The sequence below is a fragment of the Gymnoscopelus microlampas genome, assembly GCF_963454915.1.
Source record: "Gymnoscopelus microlampas genome assembly, chromosome: 1".
Lineage (NCBI taxonomy): Eukaryota > Metazoa > Chordata > Actinopteri > Myctophiformes > Myctophidae > Gymnoscopelus > Gymnoscopelus microlampas.
Window position 1 is genome coordinate 57,868,302 of NC_139962.1, and position 26,915 is coordinate 57,895,216.

The 26,915-nt window shown below is 41.2% G+C and overlaps 1 protein-coding gene across 1 annotated transcript; it reads left to right on the forward strand.

Annotated features, from left to right (window-relative positions):
* The first annotated feature begins 2,342 nt into the window (after nt 1-2,342).
* On the forward strand, nt 2,343-22,176 carry sltm (SAFB-like, transcription modulator). The gene is made up of 20 exons (XM_084079493.1): nt 2,343-2,497; nt 5,660-5,747; nt 5,891-5,946; nt 7,550-7,577; nt 8,563-9,520; nt 10,123-10,166; nt 11,087-11,196; nt 11,869-12,018; nt 12,705-12,814; nt 12,906-13,069; nt 13,279-13,400; nt 13,555-13,617; nt 14,400-14,551; nt 15,163-15,343; nt 16,217-16,341; nt 16,662-16,835; nt 17,569-17,889; nt 18,924-19,068; nt 20,262-20,485; nt 21,679-22,176. The coding sequence occupies exons 1-20, from the start codon at nt 2,363-2,365 to the stop codon at nt 21,788-21,790; spliced, it is 3,462 nt and encodes a 1,153-aa protein (XP_083935619.1). The 5' UTR covers nt 2,343-2,362; the 3' UTR covers nt 21,791-22,176.
* Nucleotides 22,177-26,915: the final 4,739 nt, after the last annotated feature.

The window sequence follows — 26,915 nt, forward strand, 5'->3', positions numbered from 1 at the left end:
TGTGTGTGTCTGTGTGCATGTTGTATGTGTGTCCTCAGATACGACATGAGTTAACACTAACAGACATTATGACATTAGTAGACTATTACTGCATGCATGGCCATAAAAGAGTAGTTTTCTTGAAGCATTAGCTTAGGTCACTTATATCTGGATCGACTTACCTGTTTTTGTGTACCTTCTTCAAATGTCAATAGAAGTTCGAAGTAGTTGCAATTCCATTGGTGGTTCTAGCACTGCATGCCTTGCATACTGCAATTCTTGTATGGTTGCGTTCCACCTCCTAATCTTTCAGACCGATCAATATAATTGATGGGTTCGACATTTTCTTCCACCTGGCTTCCAGCAGCCACGGGCCGGGTGGGTCAGAGATTGTGTGGACGAGTTCTAATATGCATATCAAACGGGAGTTCTACACAGAGTTCTAATATGCATATCAAACAGGGGGTCCTTGTTGAAATTAATAAGGAACAGGCTGCAGGTTGAAAGGATACGATCCGCATCTGGCTCACTGATAACAAACTATCATTACACCTGGGAAAAACTGAATCCATTCTCTTTAGGTCTAGTTTTAATCTTGGCAAAGCCAAGAGATTCACAATCAAAGTAGGTGATGATGTTATCACAAGAAAAGAGGAAATGACCTACCTAGGTTCCATCTTAGAGGCAAACCTCTCCAGTGATAAAATGGCAACAAGAGTCATCAAAAAAGTCAACCAAAGAACACGTTTTTTGTATAGGATTTCCTCTCTAGTCAGTATTAAGAAAAACGTATTTTTATCAGAGAGAGAAAGGATTCTAACAGGGGCCCGTATCCAAGGTCACTTCGATTATGAATGAACCTCATGGTACCGCAACACCACAAAGGCCTTAAAAACAAGGCTCCAGACTTCCCAAAACAAACTGGTAAGGCTAATTCTTGGCCTTTCATCTACAACTCATTTAACCCCTGCTCACTTTGCTAGGGTTGGATGGCTCAGGGTAGAGGACAGAGTACAGCAACTTGCAATGGGCCTGGTCTACAAGATACACCATAACGTTAAGATACCCATGTACCTGTCAAAGTACTTCAAAAACACCAGAGGTAGCTCCACTGATTTTAGTGTTTCTTGTTTTTCAATTTGTAAACTGTTTATATGATGTTCTGAATGCATAGTAGTGTATATTTAATGTCATTTAATGTCACTATGAATTGAGTACATGGGGTCCCCATTTGAAACAAGCCATTTGGCTTCCATGGGCTTTTCAATCCTATTTAGTTGACCTTGTATTTAAACTGTACTTTCACGTGCTTTTTTTCTGCACATTTCTAAATAAAGTATTCAATCAATCAAAAATAAAACCGCTCTAAAAGAGCACTTACAGATGGCTGCAATTTGTAACTGGCCCCTGTAAAAAGTCTAAGCTTATCACCGGAAATGACCCCTCCCACCCCCCAACTGTTTACTGAACACATTTTTTCTTTTTGATTACTACTCGTTTATATGATGTTTTTGCATATAATTGCATATTATTGTTTGTCTTTAAATGTTTCGATGGGCTGAATACACACCCAATGGAAACAAGCTATAGGCTTTCTTGGGTTATCCTTTTAGCATCCTTTTGTATGAATCTGTATACTTCTGTGCTTTTTTTTGGCAAACTGTTAATACTAAAGTATTCAATCATCAATCAATCAGGTAGAGAATCACTGCAGCATAGTTTGATGTATGTATTTATTTTAACCAGTGGGTGGCGGCAGTGGTGGGAAAAGTACTCAATTTGTTTTAAAAGTATCAATACTGCAATGTAGAAATACTCAGTTACAAGTAAAAGTCCTGAATTAAAAATGTACTTAAAGTATCAAAAGTAAAAGTACTCATTATGCAGAATGTCCCATTTCAAGTTTTCAAATGTATAAAAATCTTTTGAAAATAGCAGATCTACAAGCTCACAATGCATCACGATGCGACGCATTGTGAGCTTGTAGATCTGCTATTTTCAAATGGCCGAAATGTATATAGGGCTGAAGTGGTTAATGTGTGTTTTGTAATAATAATCAAAATCTATAAAGTAGCCTAACTAAAGTTTTCAAATAATTGTAGTGGAGTAAAAGTACAATATTTTGCCTCTGAGATGTAGTTGAGTAGAAGTAAAAGCACGTCAAATTGGAAGTACTCCTATAAAGTAAAAGTACCTCAAAATTGTTTACAGTACAGTACTTGAGTAAATGTACCCAAGTTACTTTACACACCACTGGGTGGCGGTATGCGTTTTTTTTTAACACACAGCAGGAAAGAGAAATGAAGAAGAAAGCAGCACACTGAAGAAGAAGGCATTAGAGCGCGCGCACAGCCGCACACACACACAACAAGCAGGAGGCAAAATGGCGTCGGGGGCCATTTCCGCGGAGGGCAAGAAAATAGCAGATTTGCGAGTTATAGACCTAAAATCCGAACTCAAGCGTCGAAACCTGGACACGTCGGGCATAAAGAACGTCCTCGTTGCCAGACTGAAGCAGGTATAGTTATATAACTTGTATCACTGAAATAATAACAATAGAATACATTAAAATAAACACCTCGGGGGTTTCTGTTGCACCAGGAGGGTTGTTGTTGTGCAGTGGGTTAAATGTTATTTAGCATGTAGTGACTGTCCTGTGTGTACAAATATTACGTTTATGTCGACGTGTTTTTCCACATGAATGCATTGTTTTCCATTAAAATTGACTTTTTTGCATGGACCTACTACCATACCTACCGTGAATGAAAGGCCTGTCATTGACTGTTGGGCTCCAACTATGTCCTGGTGCTAAAGCTAAAAAAGCCTCCTCTCTGTCATAGACACGGGGATCACGTTGCTTTAATGCTCTGCAAGTTGCACATCCGGTCTGGGTTCATACCCTATACCGGAAATGGATTCTTGTATGTTGTGTGTGCGGGCAAAATGACCGGATACGGTAGGCGGGCTCTAGACCGGATATCACTGGCTAAATTTGCAATTGGAAACCAGGCTTCCCCACGGCCACGGGTGCTGCGGAAAGCCTGGTGGTGAAGCGAGGTTTACTGTGTGGGGCCGCGGCGAGCGCTACATCACCGGCTGTTCATTCAGCGGAGCATGCAAGAGGCTCTATGCACAGCAGCCATGTTGGCTAGAAATTGGGCTTCTTCCTTACTACAGCTAGTTACACATGTGTTAACAATGATACTAATGAAGGCTCTGTTCCATTTAGTGTAGCACAGTGGTTCTCATTTGACGGACCACCATAACTCCTGAGAGTGTACAAATGGAATCAAATGGACCCGTCAGGGTCCATTTGGTTCAATGTGTACACTCTCAGAGTTACACACCTGTAAGGGGACATTTTGAACCCCCTCAAGGGTCCATTTGGTTCCATTTGTACACTCTCAGAGTTACACACCTGTAAGGGGACATTTTTAACCCCCCCTCAAGGAACCATGAGGGTCCCTGGACCACACTTTGAGACCCACTGGTGTAACAGAGTGTTTCCAGTGAGCCATATAAGCCCCCTGACTCTGTTTGACTAGAATGGAACAGCCAGAGCCTTCATTAGTTATCATTGGTAACACGCACCTGTGAAGGAAGTAAGGAAGAGGCCCAATTTCGGTCCAATATGACTGCTGTGCATAGAGCCTATCAAGGGCTAATGGCGTTTGTTGTGGCCTCCTCCTCCTAAAATGGTTTATTTTTTTTTAATATGGTTAATTTTTTACCTTTAACCTATATGGTTAATGTTTACCTACATTTTTATTTTTATGCTCATTTTTATTTTTAAAGTGTTTTTTTTTTGTTGGCAAGTGACACAGTCGTACGACAGCGTATACCTTTGTTGTTGTTGTCAAAGTGCTTTTGGAACCTATTGAGGCTGTAGTACTAGACACCAGTCAGTCTAGTGGTGGGATTAACCTACTTACACACAAATCCTGTTTAATACTCTGCCATGGTGCAGAGTCTGCAGGCAATACCTGGTTCACCTTCCTAGTAAAATATTAAAATATATATATTTTTAATACTATAATTTGTAAGCAGATATTACAATCAATGCTTAAATATTATCTGTTTAAATGGAGGATTTATTGTGAATAAAAATCCACCAAGTCAGTTTCTTGCTCATGTGCTCGCTTAAAGGATCAAGCATTGAAAGCCATAACCTAGTTATTAGCATGTTTCCAGCTGAGTTGAAATCCAAAGCAGAACCTAATGATAAATAAGTAAGGGATAATTGTCGCCGCACCGGTAGTTGTTGAGAAATGACACCCGACAGGATGATTAAACACAGAGGTGAAGCAGAGGTGTTAAATGATCCTGAAGGGGGTTATTTCTCAACAACTTCCGGCTTGGCGACAATTATCCCACTTATTACACGTAATGTATAGATTAACAAATTGACCCAAAAGTAACGACAAAACAAAGTATTTCCTTGCTAACGGTAATTAAAGTATTCCATAACACGGTCGCCTCGGAAAACAAGGAAGTGTCGATCAAATGGAATACATTTTTGGTTATTGCATCGTCTATTTCTTGCCTCAAATGTTTTCAAAATCATTCTTGAGAGCAACGTTTAGTTGTAGTGCGTTTGTATACATGGCTGTCATGCTGGATTACAGCATTAAATTCAAGCAGCGCAGCAGGTGCTCTGAGTCTTTGATTAGACAGCGGCCTGTTGTTGAGCTCATCAGTCATTATTCAGAAATAACACACTGCTGAATTCAGCGATTGACCAATCCGATTCAAGCATTCAGCCAAGCCGTGTAATAATACAGCGTATCACCTTGGTGTGGTTATTTGGATCAAACACATGTCATCTTTTAAAGGCTTTATGCCTAAGAAGACAGATGATTGAGATATCACAAACTCTTTAGTTTATTTTGATTAATATTGGAGGATTCTACCCCCGTCAACCTTTCCAACTGGCTGTTGATCTTGATGAGTTGATTAACTCAATGATTGATTTGATTAATCACCCCACCCTCCCTTACTTTTCTAAGCTGCCTGGCTGTAACTGGCTCCGTCAGTCAATGAGTTATAATATATGAATGCACCATTTTGACAGCTGGTCATGTAACATGAACCCATTTAGACCGGGAAAGCGTCTTTGGCTATTCAGAAAATAGCAGATATACAAGCTCATAGCATGGCACTTTTTTGTTTTGTTTTAAAGGGAACATTTATTACTCCGATCTGTGCTTCTGGGGGTCCCTGGAACAACATATTTAGAGATGGGGGGGTCCGTGGCCAAATACACATAATTATGGGGGTCCTTGACATGGAAAAGTTGGAGCAGCGCTGATATAGCAACATACTGTTTAGGATTTAGAAAACATTTTTAGATATGTATTTGGCCGTGGACCACCATCTCAAAATGTTTTGTCCCAGGGACCTCCCCAGAAGCAAAATATTTGAGTTAGAAATGTTTGCTTTCAAAAATATATACATACAAAAATGTGCACACATTTTCACGATTTTTCAAAAATAGCAGATCTACAAGCTCATAGCGTGGCACTCGGTGCCGCGCTATGAGCTTGTATATCTGCTATTTTTGAATAGCCAAAGAAATCTAAAATGACACAGATGCGTTCCCGGTCTTAATGGGGTTAATACAGATGTTCTGGATACGCATTTGCAGACACCTATGCAATACTATTCATCCATTTTTCCTTAGGCTGTTGAGGATGAAGGTGGCGATCCCGACAACATTGAAATCCAACTGGCAGGCGACACGCCCACTAGGAAAAATGTGAAAGCTAAAGGTAATTGACATTTTAAAAAGGATTACATTTGAATCATCATGGGGGAAGGTTGGCTTAGCTGTTCATTTTTGTGTCTCATATTTTTAAGTTGTCAATAAAAATGTCAAGTCTTTCTGACTGTTTTGATTCATTTTACTTCTCAGGGAAGAAATTGGACTCGGACTCGGATATCGCAATGGAAGAAGAATCGCTTTCCAAGGTGAATGCAGTGTGTTTTGGTTCTTAAGCAATCCAGTTGCTTTTTAATCTGCCCTTTCTTACATTTAGTCGTGAGATTCTGTTTAAAAAGTATGCACAAGCCTAAAATGTGGGCAAGCCCTAGCCTAGCCCTGGACATTCAAGCCTGAGCCCGGCCACCAGAGTTCTAAAGATAATGAAGATGAAGTTGAGCGTAGATGACAGTTGAGATATAACCGTCAATTACTGTAGGCTGCAGTGCATCATGTCTAAACACGAAGCGACACTTTAGCGCTTATTACATGATCAGAATAAACTGTCAACTCTGAAGCAAAATCATAGCATTTACCTGTCAGCATGAAGATGGAGGTAATGTATAAACATGTGTTTTTTTTAACATGCAATGCTAACAGTTTCCGTGCTCTAGTATAGATAATTTATTGATCCCGGCGTAAAGTCCAGATAGTGTCTATACTGTCATAGTAGAAAGGATGTTTCGGTCCCTCTGGACATACATCAAGAGTGTCTTTTCAATGTAGTGTTGAAACGGTTGAATTAACATGTCTGCATACAGTTAGGCAGCAAACAAACGTAACGTTTTGGCTTACCAGACAAAGTTGCGGGTAGATGAAAAACAAAACAAAAAACGCAAGGCAGATGATGTACTGTCCAAAAACAATATATATTTTTTTGGTATACTGCCATGTGTAAATGATAGGTGTATATGCAATTTTCATTGACTGTCAAAAGCAACATCAGGAATATTAACATACTATTGAGTAGACCTAAATAAAGGCAGACCTGCAAACTCATGAGGGCTGAAAAAGGTGACGGAATACAAAAATCAAACCCCTGTCGAGCGGTCTGGGGAATGGCTTGATAATCTACCCTGGAAACTGTAAAGCAGCAGCCTGTCAGAGTAAGACTGTTATCATTTAGTGACAGTGCAAAGGGCAATTCAATCTACACACAACTGACCTTCTTAAATCCATCCTCAAACGCTGTCATACACTAATGTAAGTAAATGAATACGAAAGTCTTTTCGTTTGTGAAATCTGCAGCCCCTTTGTAAACACTGTTGTCAGTGAGTGCTCTCGCCATAGTGTTGTTTTACAAAAATAACTTATCTACAAGCTAACGATTGACGTCACAAGGTGTTAAGTTGTAGATCATTTTGTTTGGCTTGTGACTCCTAAGTCTAACTATCTAGTCTAACTAACTCCACTGAAAACGCTTCTTCTTTTACATGATTCTGCGTACTTGGCGGACTCTTTCTGGATGCACTCATTTTATTTAAGGACACTCTCCCAGGGAGAGCACTTGACTTTACCAGAACTATTGGTCCTATAAGCGTAGCTTGTACAGTATCATGCAATGACAATAAGTAGGGCTTTAGACAGAATCACAAAAAAAGCTATTTGTTGTATGAAAATAAACAAATTAAGACATATGGATTTTTTAAAACTTGATGCCAGAGTGGCTGTTTAGTCTCCATAATGTATTAGCCAAAGAGGAAATGTACATGCTGTTGGCGGGTGATCAAAAGTAGGTAATGATGGTGTGAAGGTATATGGATGTGTAGCGTTAACATTTCCTTGATGCATTTGTTTCATTTTTTTTCTCAGGAGACGGAAGATGATGAATCAGAAAAAGGTATGTTTGTAGTCAAATTAATGTTAGTCCTTAACATTAAGTTTTTTTCCAAACAGGTAACACATCTATTGTGAAGACAAGAAACAACTGCTCCTTACAACAATGCTTTATAGAACATTGCAACACATGCATCTGCTTGCTACCCCCACCTACATCAAGAAGCGGTCGAGTGAAAAGAACGCATTCTCATTCATCTGGTTACACTGGTTTAGGAGGACTTAACGCATGTTTTTTCGGACTGTTCCTTGGAACACTTTCTAAAGATACAGAGGCCTTGAATCGGATGATTGAAGCTCGTTAAAGAATAAAGATTCATCGAAGACGGCACGAATCATTGTTCCTCATCTTCATGGTGCTTGACCCCACACACACCACCACAGTACCACCACCACAGTACCACAACGACAGAGGACAGACCTCGTGTATATAACGGAGCCTAGATGCATACCGGTGCCTAGAGACTTGCCAACAACGCACTGAGAACCGGGAGAGCATTTTCACACTGTCGCTTGAGGATACAGCGGTGTGGATTCCACTGAAGATGAGAAGATTTTTGGTTTGCTTCGAAATTGACTACTCCTGATAAGGCAGACATTGATGAAGTGAAGATGTGGAAGATTAGCATGAATGTGATGTGCCATGTGACTGACCATTATGACCTCGACGCATTTTTCATGTTTGAAGAAATTGACTGTTGGATGAACTGAAGAAATTCAGGGCCTTTTTTTTTTTAAAGAAGCTACCTGGAGTTGTAAATTCTCCGATATGGATTGTGTTTACTACAAATGAAGATTCCTGAACGGCTCACCGTTATCAATGAAGAATGTGTGTTAATGTGTCTTCCTGTGGTGTCTACGCCCTCGATGACCACTAATGTATTTGCTTTCTACTTTCTAGGTCAAGTAACTGTACCACATGTCCATGTTAAACGTGTTTTTTTTTCTTTTGTTTTTTTTGCCATGTTTATCCTTATTAAATCCCTCAGATGTAACTGATACAGATGATGGTACTCGTGAAAATTCTATGCCTCCACCCGGCCTTGCTGAGCCTCAGGCAGAGGTATCGGCTAAGGCTGAGCCGGAGTCAGAAGCTGCGATGGCAGGTGAGCCTGAGGTCGAGCCTGAGGCTCAGCCCGAGCCCGAGGCTGAGCCCGAGGTGGATGCCAAGCCAGAAGCCGACGTCGAGGCTGAGCCAGAGGTGGAGGCTGAGCCAGACGTCAAGGCTGGACCAGAGGCTGAGCCCGAACCAGAGGCTGAGCCTGAACCAGAGGCTGAGCCCGAACCAGAGGCTGAGCTAGAGGCTGAGCCTGAACCAGAGGCTGAGCTAGAGGCTGAGCAAAAGGCTGAGCTAGAGGTGGAGGCTGAGCCAGAGATGGCGGCTGAGCCAGACGTCGAGGCAGAGGCTGAGCCAGACGTCATGGCAGAGGCTGAGCAAGACGAGGCTGAGCCAGACGAGGTCGAGGCTGAGCCGGAGGATTCCGAGGCTGAGCCGGACGATACCGAGGCTGAGCCAGATGAGGCTGAGGAGGTGGAGACCGAGCCAGAGGCGGAGGCTGAAGTGTCCGAGATAGATGCTGATGACGCTGCGAATTCCTCCAAAGAAGTTGAGGACGATCATCTGTCCGTCTCAAACCCGAATGACGACGCCATCACGCTAGACGTAGATGGCGACGATCTCCTGGAAACAGGTAAACATGTGAAACTTCCAGATCCAGAGGCTGACAAGGGTGCTGACGAGACCGATGCCTCTGCCGAGATGGGTCCTGAGTCGAAGGCTGAAGACGCAGGCGACCATAAAGATGGTAAGAAAGATGACGGATCCAAGGTTGACCCCATGAAGAAGGAGAGCAGAGAGGCCTTGAAGAAAGCTGAAACGGGAGACAAAGAAAAGGATTGTGCGAAGAAAGGCCCCTCCTCTACTGGGCCGTCAGGTCAAGCAAAGAGGTTTGTCTTTCTATGTCAGTTCTTTGATACTACTACAAGTTCCAGCTCACTAAGAACGCAGCATTGTGGGTAGCGTCAAGATTTTTTTATTTTTTATTTTTTTCCTTAAGGGAAGTGTTCGTTGATGTACCTAATCCTGCCATTTACTTCCTTAATTTATTTTTCTGAAGTTGGTAAAGTTGTGGCGTTAACCAGGAGACGAGAGGTGCATCTTTCACATACATTCACCTGTCCAGAAGTTTTATTACCTTTTCCAGTTCCTACGCAAGGCATTGTAAAAGAGCATTAGCATTACGCCCTCTACGCGTGATGTCAGATTCTTTTTGTTTTTTTTTGTTCAGAAAAGATTCACTGAAGTTGATCTCACTTCTGAAGATTTCATAAATTGGCTGAGAACCTGACCCATCTCACCAGTGGAAAAGCAATGACCGAAGCCTTTTGAGAGATTTGTCCAAATCCAAGCCTGTGGGGATTTTTTTTCCTGAAAAATGCCAAATGTGATGTCTTGTTTGTTCCATAAGATGTTTGTCTCAGTTTCCACACAGGTTTTCATGCACTGGCACTCATTTCTTCCGTTTGTTGTTATAACATCTGCTTTGTAGTTCTTCAAGAGACAGAGATGGAAAAGCTGCAAAAGATGATAAAGGTAAGTCTGACGCTTTCAGAGCTATGTGGAAGAAGCTTTTTTTTTTTTTACACCCATTACTGTAGTCTAGACATGATCAGAGATCTCCGCCTGTCAATTTTCTGAGGAAATCTAAATTCAGTCTAGGGGCTAGAACAGCGATAAAAAATTAACAAACGTACACTTACTGCTTTGAAAACCAGCCCTGATACCGACCTACCTAAAGCCTTATGTCCGCAATGCAGTTTGTTTTTGGGTGTCCGAAATGTTTTGGCGTGGCCGAGACTGTTTGCATATGTTTTTGGCCTAGAACTCTTGAACCGCACCATGAGACAGATTTTGTCCAAACATCACATAAGTCAATACACATTATCTCCGTAGTCATGTAATCAAGACGTATTTATTAGATTTCTTATATGTGTGTTATTTTCCACACATGCTATGAAACTTTGCTCGCACATTATTCTCACTAGGCCAAGGAAGAATTTTCACCAAACATTTTCGCCTCATGGTGGCGCTACACAACCCACTTTGCGTATCGCCCTAACTCAAACATAAAACTACACAGTCCATGACCTTGACTACAATGTCCCACATATACCAATTTCTACTACACACAATTTTTGCGACTGCTAATACACATTTTCTACACTCGCAAATCAATATATTGTGTCTGTGCAATAATTTCATCAACATTAATCCCTCAACATGTTCAGAATCCACTCGCCTGTATAATGCCTGAATTGGCTGGCCCTCAATAACCTGCCTGGCCTGGTGGAGAGTTCTTTTAATAAATACATGAATAATTTGGTCCCCACTCCCTTTTGGGGTATTTTGTCAGTGTACATTTAGCCACCCAATTGAATTTAGATCTCTGATCGTTTGGCTATGGGACACGAGACACCTATTGACCGTACTGTCATGACGACCACATTCCTCAGGGGGCACCAGCAGTAACAGCAACAGCTCTTCTCGTAACATATGGGTGAGCGGCCTGTCATCCAACACCAAAGCAGCTGATCTGAAGAACCTCTTCGGCAAATATGGGAAGGTACGGTCTATGGACTTTTATTTTGAGCTTTTGTTTTAGACCAGTGGTCCGGGGACCACCAGTTGTCCTTGAGGGGGTTCCAGGTGGTCCCCAGCTAAATGATGGAGAGTTGGTAACCAAATGGACCCTTATTAGGTAGATCTTTAACTCAAGAGTTAAATTATTGCTATTCATCTGCATTACTTAACCCGTTTAGACCCGAGGCCTTCAAAAACGCCTTCTAAATCCTGACCTAAGTTTTCTGAAAAACTTCAAAATATTTATTCAAAAATTACAACAAATGTATGTTGCTATATACTGTACATGGCAACAATAACCCCAAAAGGGGTTCTCGTCCTAAAAGGTATAGTTACAAATAGGGGTTCCAGCCCAAAATGGGTTAATTAAAGAATTACTATTTTGATCGTTTGCCTGTTATCTCCCCTATGGTACCAACATCAATACAGCATGGAATTGTGGACAAACTTACACTCAAATGATGAATAAATAACAGGTCTTGATATGAAAAGGGTTGAAAACCACTGTTTTAGACCATTTCATTAGCAGACCCAAGAAACCGTGGCGACAAAAGCCCATCTTGCAAATGTGTCCGACAACGTCCACACACATATCCTTCCTGGTGTTAGGACGTGTGCGCGAAAGGTTGGTAATTATGCTTTTTATTGCCAACAGGTGTTTAGTGCCAAAGTGGTCACGAACGCTCGCAGTCCCGGCGGCAAGTGTTACGGCCTGGTCACCATGTCTTCCAGCACAGAGGTGGCCCGCTGCATCTCCCACCTGGACCGCACTGAGCTCCACGGACAGCAGATATATGTTGAACGGGTGAGCTAGCAAACACAAGCTCACAATCTGACCTTTCTGCATGCAGATGAGCATATTATTAGTCGTTCTTTTGAAGACATCATTCAGATCAGATCTGCCATTTTCGGCAAAGACGTTTAGAGCAGAGCAAGTACAGAGTGAAAGGTCAATTTTACTAATAATTGACGGTGTAAGTGGTTAAATGTCTGAACGTACACACTATCATGGTGTATTTATATAGCGCTTTTATCCAAAGCGCTTAACATTGTGCATTACATTCACCCATTCACACAGCACATTCATACACCGATGGGGGAGGATACCATGCAAGGTAGCGATTAGGGGTTCAGCGTCTTGCTCAAGGACACCTCGACACTTAACTCAGGGGAAGCTGAGTTCGAACTGGGAACCTCACGGTTGCCATCTGGACGCTCTACCGGCCACTCTACCCCTGAGCCACTCCCGCCCTTAACATGAATCCAGTATACTGATGATAGTGATGTCAAACAAGTCTATGAAGATATCTATGAAATCTATGATGGAACACAATTTTATACAATATGTAGTGGGGGCCCTTGCTTCATCTCTCTCTCAGCTAAGGGGTCCTTGGGCTAAAAAAACGTTGAAGATCCCTGATGTGAGGGAAAGGATTTGTAGCATTGTGTCTGAAAATGTGATTCAGCCTTGGGTGTGCACTGTCATTTTAGGTTAAAAGTGACCCATTCAAAAAAGAACCCTCCAAGAAGGAAGTGGAGGACAAGAGTTCCAGTAAATCGAGCGATAAGCGAGCTAGCACCGGAGTAAAGACCACCAGCAAGTGGGTGATGAAAACATTGATTCATTGTTGTTAATTGAGAGAAAATGAATTCCCTCTAAAGTTGTATTCATGACATGTTTTGCTTTTGAAGAGCCCCGCCATCCTCCAAAAAAGAAGAGAAGAAATCAGACAAGCCGTCCGAAAAGGACAACAAGGACGCGTCTAAGAAGCAGGAGTCTAAAGGTGGAAAATCTGAGCCAACAGCATCCGGATCCGGTCAGGATTCTTCCAAGAAAGATGACAAAAAACACGGACGTAAGTTTTATTCCTTTTTTAGTTTTACTACATTGGGAGGCAAACTACAGCCAAATGGTTGATGATGGGTAGTGTTTATAAACATGAGTGCTGTGATCTCTGTCATTTTAGACTTTGGCTATTCAAAAATGGCAGATATACAAGCTCATAGCGCAATCAAGACAGATATCAACAACATCGAACACCCTTTTAACGTGACTTTTTTACAGGAACAAAGAGCCCGGCGAAGATCATGCCGTTCCACGCCAACAAAGGCTACCAAGGCAACCACTTCAACAAAATGAGACAGCCTTTCAGGAGGGGAAGACACTTTGACAACAACAGACCACAAGTAATATTCAACCTGCCTTTTTCCCCCCCTTTTCTTCCTTTTTGTCTGTGATTGTATTCGTTTCATAATTTACGTACAGTATATTCAGATTTCCTGTCATTAATGGAAGGATTGCTAACAATGATTCTTATGTATATTATTCTTTTTTTCCCAGCCTGGTGGTTTCCCCAATATGCATATGCAGCGAAGACCGAGATGGTTAATTCCCCCTGAAGAGGTCAGAAACTCCTCATACAAAAAAAAAAAACTCCTAGTATTTTCTCATATCTGTGCTCCACACATAGACTGTAAACAATATGGACGAAGGAAGCTCCATTGGTTTCTACAGACCTGTTTTGAAGCCACTTTTTTTTGTGTGAATTCAAATCTGCCATCTTCGAACTTCCGGTCCCGAAAATAAACCAGAAACGACTGCTATTGGCTGCAACTTCGCTCTGTAGAACCAATAGAAGCCCTAGAAGCATACCCTAAAAATTAATGGGACCACATTTTACTAAACTCATATCATAATTTAAAAAAGACTTTAAACTAGCGATTGAAAACATAGTGTTTACTAAGGTAATGAAGTGTAAAGTCCAGCCAAAACCTTGTTCACTTGTATTGAGAGTAAATTCTTCTGGAGCCGGCAGGAACAGCAACCTTAAGAGATTCAGGATGTGGGCTTCAAACCTGGCGCCTGGCCCCACCCTTAACTCATTCAGTGCCGTTGACGTCACCGACGGCACGTTTTTATAAGCCCAGATTGCCAATGACGTCGCCGACGTCATGAAGAAACCCCACCCTTTTTTTTTAAATAAAAATGTTCAGAACCCAAGATATCATGATTTGAACATTTGCTGCTCCATTCACTTCTTGTTTAACTTCTTACTGAAAAAGGCTGTATCTCGCTTCATAAGAACTTTTTTTTTACAATGTATTTTTGGCCTTGGCACAGGGATGGTAAAGCCAGAAATATGTTTGGCACTGAAAAAAGTTAAAAGCTTCTCTGTGTTTGGTCAGGTGGAGATGATCAGAGAAAAGAGACCTTTCCTCAACAAGGGAGCCAACAACAACAACAACGATATTCTTCCCTTTGACAAGATGAAGGAGGCGAGGATGCGCGAGCGAACGGTTCGCCTGGAGCGCGTCCGTAGAGCCGTGGAATTGCGCAGGTATTCCTACTGACTCTATACACGAACACCATCATCATGACCACAGGTTTTCTAAGGGGGGAGGTGGGGGGGGGGGGGGGGGGTTAGCAACTCGGTTCATAAAAGTTTTGTGTTAGTTTAACCCATTAAAACCGGGAACGCCTTGTAATTTTAGATTTTATCTATGTATCTATATGTATCTCTATATATATATATATATATATATATATATATATATATATATATATATATAGATATAGATATAGATATGTAGATATATATATATATAGATATATATAGATGGAGCAACATAACATTTTTCAGAAAACGCTTAGGATTCAGTGGTTCTCAAAAATAGCAGTTATACAAGCTTGTATAACTGCTATTTTTGAACATGGGAATATCTCAAAAAATGTTTCTCTTCTGGCGATCCCTGGCACAAAATATTTTCAGATGGGGGTCTGCGGCCAAATACATATTCATTTGGGGGGGGGGGGGGGTCCTTAACAATCTGCCACAGGTCTTAATGGGTTAAATACTTAAATCTGGTGTCTCCACTTTGGGCATGTCATTGTAAAAACAAACGCAAATGCAGTTACTTAATGAGTTGTGAATGACACCTGTCCCCTCAGGCGGCGTGAGATTGCAGAACAGGAACGGCGGGAGCGCGAGCGAATCCGCCTGCTGCGGGAGCGCGAGGAGAGGGAGAACCTGCTCCGAGAACGCCAGCGGCTGGAGATGGAGAGACAGAAACTGGAGCGCGAGCGCATGGAGAGAGAGCGGCTCGAAAGAGAGAGGCTCCGCATAGAGCAGGTACGAGTTAAACCCAAGACGGAAATAGCAAGACCAGTCTCCAGGTTTACTTCCTGTATCTGTGTGAAGTGGGCGGACGCCTTTTTTTTTAGGGAGACTGGAAGCAAGTTGGATTCTATTCATTTCAATGGGAGAGTGAACGTGAACACAGCTTCTGAACCGTTCTTTAGCTCCGTGGTCACTGAACTAAATATTGGACCATATCGTCACAAGCCACATAATATTCTGAACATTTGGAAACTAAAATGGCTTTTTTCAGAGAGACATCTGGAGAAAATAAAATGTATTATCGACATTTCCCTGTCCCGGCAACACACTCTCGCGGGGTCTTGCACCAGTAAACAGAGAAACATTGGACGTTCGTGAGATTTGCCGTCAGACGCCTGCACCCACTTAGGAGACCATTTGTAGGATTTGTGTACCATGTCGCCTCTAGTAGTGGCTCCAATTGGGATGGTGTATCTTCGGTGCGTTGAAGCACACAGATCAGTGCATAGCCGTGTATTATGCTAGTAATTGGCAGTTGCTGTTCTAATACTAAATAAGCTCTGTGCATAACTACAGTCCTGGTTTCCAGAAAGTGGCATATCCGTTTCCTGTTCAATTCACCATCGCTTTGTTTTATTGGCTCGGCAGCAGATTTGAACCGGAAGTCAAATGCGTTTCCGGATCAAACCTGCTGCCGAGCCAATCAATCGGAGCTATGGCACACTGTACAGGAAATGGTTATGCCACCGTCTGGAAACTCAGGACTACAGTAAACACAGAGCCCCCACTTTATCTGCAAAACATCTTGCATTACAGGATATGGAACTTAAACCGACTTGGTGTGTATGTGTGGTGTTAATATAACCTCTTGTAACCTCTGTCCAGGAGCGACGCAAGGAGGCCGAGCGACTGGCCCGTGAGCGTGAGGAGCTGAGGAGGCAACAGGAGCAGCTCCGCTACGAGCAGGAGAAGAGAAACAACCTCAAAAGAGGCCGCGATGTCGAACACGGGTATGTACCGTTTATCTGCCTTTGTCCACTTTTATAATTACAATGACTTAACAATTTCACTTTTGTGCTGTAAAATTCCTGATTTATACTTTGTTGTACGCCAGTGTCGTGTACGACAAATGGCAAGGTGACATTCAGCATAATTATCGGGGGATCGGGGCATTTCTCAGTGAAAATTTATATTATAAAGTTAAAGTGCAATTAGTGTAAGACAATTGGACATTAAGACGTTCAGACAGATGTTGACATGGCCGTCCAAACCGGTATTTACAACTTCGCTGGTCAAACAAGCTTCTCTATTTGTGTATTCAATGTTTCAGCCGGAGGGATGATACCTACTGGAACGGCAACAAGAAGCTACAACCCGACTCTGAAGCGCGCCTCAACCAAGGCTCCGACTACAATCGCCAGCAAAACCGCTTCACCAACTTCACTCCGCGAGAAAGGGGGCGCTTCCCAGAGACCCCCGCTGAGCAGCCCAACACCTATGATAGGTAGCGGTTAACATGATTATGTACTTGTGTCAGCAGCAACTTGGTCACATACTGCTCTGCCACGACCTCAGCTATGATGACTCTTATAACCCATTTAGACCGGGAACGCATCTGTGTCATTTTAAGATTGCTTGGGGCTATTCAAAAATAGCAGATATAAAAGCTTATATATATCTGCTATTTTTGATATAAAAGTAACTAACGCGGCACCGAGTGCTGCGCTATAAGCTTGTAGATCTGCAATTTCTTTGAAAAATCATGAACATTTTTGCAAATCTTTGAATATATATATATTTTTTTAAAGCGAACATTTTTAACTCAAATATTTGCTTCTGGGGATTCTACAAATCTCTTCTAAATCCTAACAGATTTTTGAAAAAAACGTATGTTGCTATAATCGGTGGTTCCCAAACCTTTTTCATGTCAAGGACCCCCCAAAATTATATGTATTTGGCCGCGGACCCCGATCTCAAAATATGTTGTTCCAGGGACCCCCCCAGATTTTATTTAAAAATGTTCGCTTAAAAAAAATGTATATATTGAATGATTTGCACACATTTTCAAAAATAGCTGATCTGCTATTTTTTGAATAGCCAAAGTATAAAATAATGGTTAAAGTGATTTACACGGATGCGTTTCCGGGTTTTATTGGGTCAAGACAACTTTTAACCAAACAGAATGCTCTCCCCTGCTCTGACCCTCTTAACCCCCCCGTCCCCCTCCTCTTGTCCAGGCGCAACCGCTTTGACGGCGAGCCAGAAGCGAAGAAGAGTCGCCCGGCCCCCCACAGAGACGGCGGCGCCGGGTTCGAGCGCTACCCCAAGACCTTTGACGCGGTCCGCCGAGCGGAGGCGCCCCCTCCTCCTCCCCGGGCCGACAACGACAACCGCAGGGACAGGGACGAGAGGCGGCCCGTGCCCATGCCGGAGCGCCCGGTGGGAGCCAGGGCAGCCATGCCCGGCGGCATGTCCCACGCCCGCTCTCCCAGGGACGCGGGGGGGCACGGAGGATGGAAGAACGAAGGCAACATGAACGCCAACAAAGGGGACATGCGGTATTGATATTTCATAGAATTGACTCCGAAATGGAAACTGAACCTAATTATTGCTCTTGTGTCATTTTTTGATTTGAGCTAAAAGCGATTGTTTTACACTTTGGCTATTCAAAAATAGCAGCTAAGTGCCGCGCTATGAGCTTGTAGATCTGCTATTTTTGAAAAATCAAGAAAATGTGTGCAAATTGATATATTTATATTCTTTTAAAAGCGAATGTCTTTTAACTCAAATCTTTGCTTCTGGGGGGTCCTTGGAACAGAATATTTTGAGATGGGGGTCCGCGGCCAAATACATATCATTTTGGGGGTCTTTGACATGAAAATGTTTGAGAACCACTGATATAGAAACATGTTTTTCAGAAAACTGTTGGGATTTGGAAGACATTAGCTCAGAATCGTCCTCAATGGGCTAAATCAGCACTTGAGCCTTTTCAGCCGTATGGTCATATATAGTTGGTCCTCACTAATGTTAATGACCGATGATGATGTTATCGGTAGGCACATTTTCAAACCATAGACAGTCCACCTTTGAGACCTTTCGTTAGGCAGAAATAAGTGAGCATTAGCGAGGACTTATATGAAGATGTTGAAAAAAAGGAAAAATGTTACTTTTAAGTTAAAGGTGAATGTTTTATTATACTGTTGCTGTCGGGCAGAAATCTCCAGCTATTTAAAAAAAAAAGTTTTTCCGTAAATGAATGCCCGACTTGATTATACTACAGTGTCACTCAAAAGTAGCAGATCCACGAGCTTGAAACTTGTGTTTTGAGGTTGTAGATCTGCTACTTTTGATATTTTTGAATACTGAGAAGTATCAGTTTTGGACATATATGAGGTTTCCACCCGACAGTGACGATATGGAAGGTGCCGTACTTATGGTACAACACAAACCAAAACCCTGCGCACTCCCCCAATGTCATGTCAGTGTCCATCTCCAAGTCTGGATGAATGTGAGCGTGATGTTTGTTCTTCTATTAGTGTTATATCTTTTTTTTCCTTTAACCCTGTTACTTGTGGTGTTTTTGTTGGGACAGCGGACCGGTACGTAACATGCGACCAGAGCGTTCAGGCAGAGACGGCCCGGGCCCCGCCATGAGAGGCAACACCTCAGCCAACCGCGGGAGGAACAACAGCTTCGGCGATCGGGACGGAGGAAGACCCATGGTGATGGGAGACCAGGTCTGCACGCTCCCTCACAAACATTAACCCTCACAAGGCCTATCGCAGTTAGAGCACCGAAGTCTGACGTCATTTACGCAGCCTACCTGGGTCACGTTTTCCTCCCCATTCTGCATTCCCATAGTCGTGTTTAATATCACGGCATATAAGAACTGTGTTCCAAAAGTAAACAAATGAGCCCGGCGGTTTGACTCGTATGGATATTAAGCATCAACTGACAGCAGGAAAACGTTAACATTACCGCCGCCGAATTAATGACATTTTTGGACCACAATTCTTATGAGACTATTCTAAGATGACCCAATGTTATAAATTCAGCTTGGTTTGTTTCATACAAAAATGTGTTGACTTAACTATCGTTTTCAGTTCTGAAACTGTTTTGTTTTGATACCAAGTTACTCTTCAAATAGGGTAGGCATAATACTTTGGAGCTTTTAGATCGGCTATTTCTGCTATTCTTTTTTTACATTTTGAAAGTATAAAACTATGAAAGAAATATGGCCTGTTTTGGCCATATTACATTATTTATTTTTGATTAGTTGTACCGGTCATTGTCAGTCATTTCTTTGTATAATTTAACGCATCCACTGCCAAGGGCTAATCTCAGAATGTACTCACCAGTGCCAAGGTTTTTTTGTTGTTTTTGTTTTTTCACGTCGCTATAGACCTTGTTAAAATCCATAAAAGTGATCTCTGCTTTGTTTACATATATCGCCGACATCTGCCTGCGTCTAGCAGTGCAGACCACGTGTCCAACGGGGCAGCCATGTTTGAGTTCTGACCGTTTATGTTAACATGGGAAATGCGAGGAGAAAAAACTACAAGGGCTAAAATGGACTTTTAGTGTGCGCCTTAGAATGGAGGCCGACGGGAAACTAAAAACGTGATCGCAAATAGTTCCGACTTCCGGTGGTGTTACACTGAAAATGGTCCGTGTAGAAAATTGAAAAAAAATCAAAAAAAAGGAAAAAGCACCCGGACCGTAGGGCTACGGTCTCGGCGCTTAACAGTTGGATTTAACGGACCGTAGGACTACGTTCTTGGCAGTTAATGTGTTAAAGGTTGTTTCAACTATCTGACCTGTGCAACTTTTGCACGACAATTGACAAAAATGTCATGTTCATTTTAGCATCTTAGTAGTTACTGCTAATTGACGGTTGACTGTCCTATCTAATGTGTACGTCTCTCCTCAGTCGTTTGGCTCTGGCCGGCAAGTGGTGGTGGAGCGCCATGGCAGAGACCAGGGCCAGGGTCAGAGGAAGGAGTGGCATACTGGAGCAGGCTCCCAGGGTGGTGGTGGTGGTGGTGGTGGAGGCTTTACTGACAATCGCAGGATGGGAGACAACCGAGGCAACATGGGCGACAACAGGGGCAGCATGGGAGACAACAGGGGCAGCATGATGGCTCCACACTCAAGGTACTGGCCCCTAATACACGACTTCATCACATGAACCCTTCCTTAACGCAGTGGTGGAAAAAGTAGTCAATTGCCTTACTTAAGTATAACAGTATCAATACTGCAATGTAGAAATACTCTGTTACAAGTAAAAGCCTGGAATTAAAATCTTACTTGATTAAAAGTGCAAAAGTATTGGCATCAAAATGTACTTAAAGTTCAAAAAGTAAAAGTACTCATTATGCAGACTGTCCCATTTCAAGTTTTCAAATGTATACAAATATTTTGAAAATAGCAGATCTACAAGCTCACAATGGGCATGTCATAATATTGGCGAACATTTGCAGAAAATATCTGATCCAGAGTTTGTGTCTCGTTTACATAAGTCGGCCTTCTGGTGGCGCTATAAAAGGCTAATGTGAAAAATGTAGGGCAGATGTTTGTCCTTGGCCTCTATGAGTATGTGTGCAAAGTTTCACGCAGATCAGTGCAGTTATAGTTAAAAACACAAATCGGCCTTTTATAGCGCCACCATGAGGCTGATTTGAAATTTTTCAAGTGGCATTTCTTCTTTGGCCTAGTGGGAACGTGCGTGTTACATTTCACATAAATCGCAAGCTGCGTTCATGATTTGAGGCATTTAGTTCAAAACGGACCAATCCTGCAAACTTTGGAAGCCAACCTTAGCCAATCAGGATGGAATATGGAAAATCAGGCAGATCCGTGTTGATCACATGACTATAGAGATACTGTGTACCGATTTGCATGACGTTTAGTTAAAAGCTGTAGGAGTAATGGGAAAAAATGGGTTTCGCACAAATCGGCCTCCTGGTGGCGCTATAACAGGCCCATGTGAAAAAATTGGGGCAGAGGTTCTGAATTGGCATCCAGGGAGTGTGTGTGCACAGTTTCGGAGCGACTGGGCCAACGGTGCCGGAGATTAGCTGGTAACACACAGACAGGGCGGACACACACACGGACGGACGGACGGACGGACGGACGGACGGACGGGGTGGAAAACATACTCTCTCGCCATGCCGGCGGAGACAATCAGCCATTACGACGCCATCAAGGCACCGCCAAGATACATTTTAGTCGGCTAAATCAACTGTAGTTGAAAGTTGTTCAAAACAATATAATTGAGCATTTCTGAAAGAGCAAAAGAGTTTCAGTCACCTCATACTGTAGCTTGTTGTTTTTCTTTTTTTCTTCAGCCATTCTTCGTCTGGCATGAACCGAATCGTGCAGATCACCAACTCCATGTCCAGTGGCAGCAACGTGGGAGGAGGGTTCAAGCCCTTTAAAGGAGCGCCACGACGCTTCTAACCCCCACCGCCCCGTTCAATTCAAGCTTCATTAGTTTTCAGATGACACCAAGAACCTCTCGAACTTTCTTATGTTTTTTCTAGTTTTAACCATATATTACATGGCAGGTTTCTTCTTGCCATAAGGATGCTATTGTAAAATGATTTTTTTTTCCTTTTTATACTGTAGTTGTTTACCTCAATGTAGGGTTTTCCAGTTGTGCTGTTGACCATTTAACAACCCTGTGCACATGCATTTTATGTAAACATAGGAAGATATTGTACAGCGTTGGATATTTGTAACACGTTTTCATGTGTGAAGTTCTCCTGTAATTGGACATCTTGTGTGGTAGCGTAGTGTATAAAACTTATGAAGTCATTCTTCTGAAGATAAATGATGTCACTACAGTTTCCTGGTTTGTTTGATTTCTTTCAATGTACATTTTCATCACCTCCATGATGGAAGGAAGGGTAGTTGAATCTGTATGTTCAAGGAACATACAGATGGTGTGGGGAAGACTTCTGTTGGACAGTAAACTTCTTAACCACTCGAACCCTAGCGTCCTTATTCTGGGTGTAAACATTTAGCGAAACTAGGCCTAAAAGGCTATCCTGGCATGGCCAGACAAATATCAATGTGTAGATATTGGGCGATTTTTTATTTTTTTGCACTGGCAGATTCATCTGGTTTCCAGGCTATTAAAAGGCCACAATGCATTGCGGTATCAGCTTTTACATCGGCTATCTTTGGCAAGTTATTCGGTGTGGAGGGAAGAAAGGAGTGGACTGAGGAACCCTGGTCAACTGAGTATAGGGTATAATAATAAGTGGTTAATGACAGTCTTTTATAGATGGATGAAATTGCAATTGGATATAATTCCAGGCCATTTGGTGGGCCTGATATTCTTCACAATTTGAAGTCAATTGTTTTGCTCATCAGTAAATATCAGGTTTTTTTTCTCACAAACTGTAGGAAAATGTTTTTTTTAAATGCACTGCTAGGATTTTTAGTTAAGTGGAAGCTGGTTGCAGTCTTTGAAAGGTTGCATCATTCTTTTTTTTAACCACACAAAAGCGCACCCGACAATTCACCCTCTTTATGCCTGTAAACCTGTGATGTGGCGGCTGATTCTGATGGCAGCATTTTTGAAATATTGCCATGTAATTTTCCTCATTTTACTGTTCAGCAACTATGGTTGATAGTCAAGAATCAAAAAGCTTTGATAATCTGCAACAAGCTTTTGTTTGGCTATTTAAGTTAAAATTTGCATTATATATTTCCAATTGCACCTACTGTATGGTCCCCTGATTTTCTAACATGGGAAAACAAAGGAATAGAAATGCGCCCAAATGTATCTAAAATAAAATGTAACCACATTCTTTAAAGCCTTTGCAATAGTAACAAACCCTTATGATTTTTTTAAATATTGTTAATAGCTGCATGGTCACAAAAAAAAGTCTCTCCAGGCCCCTGAAATCTTCGGTGTAGGCTAATAAGAATGAGCCATTGCTAGTGATGGCCACTGTATCAGCAATAGGCAAGGCCCCATACACCTGTTAGTCAACCTTACACACTGTTGACAATGTACAAATATCGTAATACCTGAAAATCCCATTCAAAATCGTAGAAGAAAGAAATGGGTCTGGAGATCAAGATGGATCACTCATTTCTTAAAATTGCGTAACGGATCAAACATTCTGGGATGAACAAATTGTGTCATTTTGAAAATAAAAGATGCACAAAAATACCACTTTGAAATATGCTTTTCAATACAGCTTCCATAAAGTACAGCTCATAACTCGTCGGAATTTGTGGTATCTGGTATATCTTTTGAGTTCCATGTAGAATTATTTGCACTTACAGTGTCAAGTCCAGTTCAGTTATGATGAATCTTTTATTTAAAGCGATTATGTCAGAGACTGTTTCAGCATGACTTGATGCAATGTTCTCAGTCCTCGCATGCTCCATTAGCTGTTGTGTGTGAAACTGACCCAAGATCTTTTACAGTATTATGGCCTTCCTAGTTCGTTTCACAGCGGTATCAGTTTTGGCCGCACTGACATAACCATTAAAAATATGTGTCCACATGACATTGTGTTATGCAGTGGTGGAAGAAGTACTCACATGTTTTACTTAAGTAAAAGTATCAATACTGCAATGTAGAAATACTCTCGTTACAAGTAAAAGTCCGGAATTCTAAATTTACTTGAAAAGTACAAAAGTATTGGTATCAAAATTACTCGTTGTGCAGAATGTCCCATTTCACAAGTTCAAAATGTACAAAAAATCTTTTGAAAATAGCACATCTACAAGCTCACAATGCGTTGCGATGAGCTTGTAGATCTGCTATTTTCAAATGTCCGAAATGTATATAGGGCTGAAGTGGTTAATGCATGTTTTGTAATAATAATCTACATCTGCAAAGTAACTAGTAAAGCTGTCAAATAATTGTAGTGGAGTAAAAGTACAATATTTGCCTCTGAGATGTAGTGGAGTAGAAGTAAAAGTATTGAAAATGGTTAATACTCCAGTTAAATAAAAATTGCTCAAAAGTGTACTTTGAGTAATTACACTTGTACAGTACTTGAGTAAATGTACTTAGTTACTTTACACCACTGGTGTTCTGTACAATCAATCGATCGTTAGGGTTTTTGATGTGTATATTTAAAAAAAAATCTATATTATGCCTTACCACAAACAATGACAGCAAAACAAATACAGATTTTAGTCTTTTATTATCCAGGTACTTCTAATCAGGTTCAATATCCCTCGTCTATAAGGCATTTTGTTATATATATGTGTATATATCACCATATACATTTTGTGACTGTACTGTGAAAGGCTACATACATTATTTGGTCATTTATGTAAATAGATGGACATTTAAACCAACACAAGAGATTTACCCTTCCATTATGCACAACTAGACGGGTTCCTTTTTCTGTTTGTATTTTTTACATAAGTGAAATATCAACATAAGGGGTCATACAATGACAAATTCATACACTTGGAGTAGCTACTTTGATTAGTATGCCTTATGTTGCATTCAGCACTATACATGTATCACAAACCAAAACAAACAAACAAACAAACAAACAAAAAAAACATTTGGGATTTGATATTGCAATCAAGAAAACCTCAGACGGTTTATCAGTCTGGATGTCAACATCTCATGTTTACCAAGAATTAACTTCTTTCCCCCCAATTATGCCTGAATATTGGCATGCCACATGACATTATTTGTTAATGAAATGCTATGCAATTAAAGACGATGGCATTTGAATGGAAGAATAGCTACCTGCATTAGGGCTGCACCAATACCGTTTTTATTTGTCTTTTTTTTTGGCTGAGCAAGCAAGAGTACCATTTTAACCCATTAAGGGAAGGGAACCCATCTGTGTCAGTTTAAGAGGTCTTTGGCTATTCGAACATAGCAGATATACAAGCTCATAGTGCGGCATCTGCTATTTTTGAAAAATTGTGTTTTTTTTGGGGGCAAATCTTGGAATATCTATTTTTTAAAGCAAACACTTGTAAAATATTTAGTTCCAGGGACCCCCAGAAGCAAAGATTTGAGTTACAAATGTCTGCTTAAAAAAAAAACTAAATTCAAATATTATTTGTAAAGATTTTCATGCTTTAAAAAAAATAGCAGATCTACAAGCTAAAATGAAAACGGATGCGTTCCCGGTCTTAATGGGTTAAATAATTTCCTTTATTGCAGTCTTTGTCCAATCTGTGTATTTTCCTTGGAAAACGTTTGGCGAAAACATTTATGTAGCATAATTGTAAAGACTCGACCTCTGTTTTTGTAAAGTAATAACAAACTACATTACAGCACCATGGAATAACTGTGCTAGTACTCGTCTTACTATTGTTGGCCTTTGACCTTTGATATTGGTGCACCACTAACTTGCATGTCGTCGCTGTCGAGCAGAAACCTTGCATCTCCATATTTAATCATTGATTTCAATGAATGCCCTAATTTTATATTATTTCATGATTCATTATTTTATACATTTTGTTGTAAAAGTAGCGCCCACAGCGCACATAGTTCACCCATAATGACGTGCCCAAAATAGGGACCCCATGTTGAAAGGGGTTAAAGGAATAGTTCACCCAATAAATGACTTCTTTTTCCTATCGATTAGTCGCCCCATGGATATGTTTTTGTTTTTGTCGCATTCCTAAGCCAATAATTTGAGGACCAGCGGACCGGTAGGCAGCGGTTCAGGTAGGAGACACAAAGGAGACTTCAGATATCCATGAATTCAGTCTCCATGGGGTGACTAATCGATAGGAGAAAAAAAAAGTCATTTTGGGGTGAACTATCCCTTTAAGTCTGTCTTTGTTTTTTTATGCATTTTAACCAGTGAAAAGTATTCATGAGAGCTTGTGACTAAATAACTATATGGATCCCTCTGAACACGGGTTCTTTTTAACATTTCCTTGGTTTCCACCCAACAGCAACAAGGTATCATCAAACTGCAGCAAGTACTATTGACAGGGTAGTTTTTTAAACAGACGCGCTCCTCATATTTAAGCCAAAACAGATTAACAGCCCTTTCATTCATTTGCAGGCTATGATTTTATTCAGCTGGCTTGAGATAAGCAACAGCTAGCAAGTCCAGCTATTTCATTTGGCCATTACTTCATCTTTTTTTTTTACAAGGTACCCATAAAGAACAATAGCACTCTTCTTGCACAATGTCAGTTCTGTATAAAATGAGGTATGTTTCTCTTCTCTTAGTAGTGCATATCAATGTAACAGTGCAAAACCAATTACAATGACTAAATGTTCATAGATCACCTTGTCAAAATACTAAAATTTGTACATTTACCCCACAATCACTTTTACAAGGCAAACAAGGAATCACTTGAGACATTGAACACACACAAAATCCTTCCGATCAAATAAGCTCAGGAACATGGGTCAAAAAAAAAAAACTGTAACACAAACACAACAAAACTACCAAAATACTGGGAATAAATGTAATGATCTCAATGGCGAGCTAATGTACAAGTAGTGTGTACTAATAATGTGAGAGTTGCATGGCTCTCCTCTCACTCAGAAAACCCTACACACAGTTTGAAATCAATAGATATGACGGAACCGAGGGCTCCATTTTTTAATCTTCCCTTGGAA

Excerpts from the sequence above, each read along its gene's own strand:
- sltm (XM_084079493.1), top strand. The coding sequence starts at position 2,363 with ATGGCGTCGGGGGCCATTTCCGCGGAGGGCAAGAAAATAGCAGATTTG. Across the intron at positions 12,019-12,704 it reads AGCAGATATATGTTGAACGG|GTTAAAAGTGACCCATTCAA; the intron begins GTGAGCTAGCAA and ends CTGTCATTTTAG. Across the intron at positions 16,836-17,568 it reads CAGCCCAACACCTATGATAG|GCGCAACCGCTTTGACGGCG; the intron begins GTAGCGGTTAAC and ends CCTCTTGTCCAG.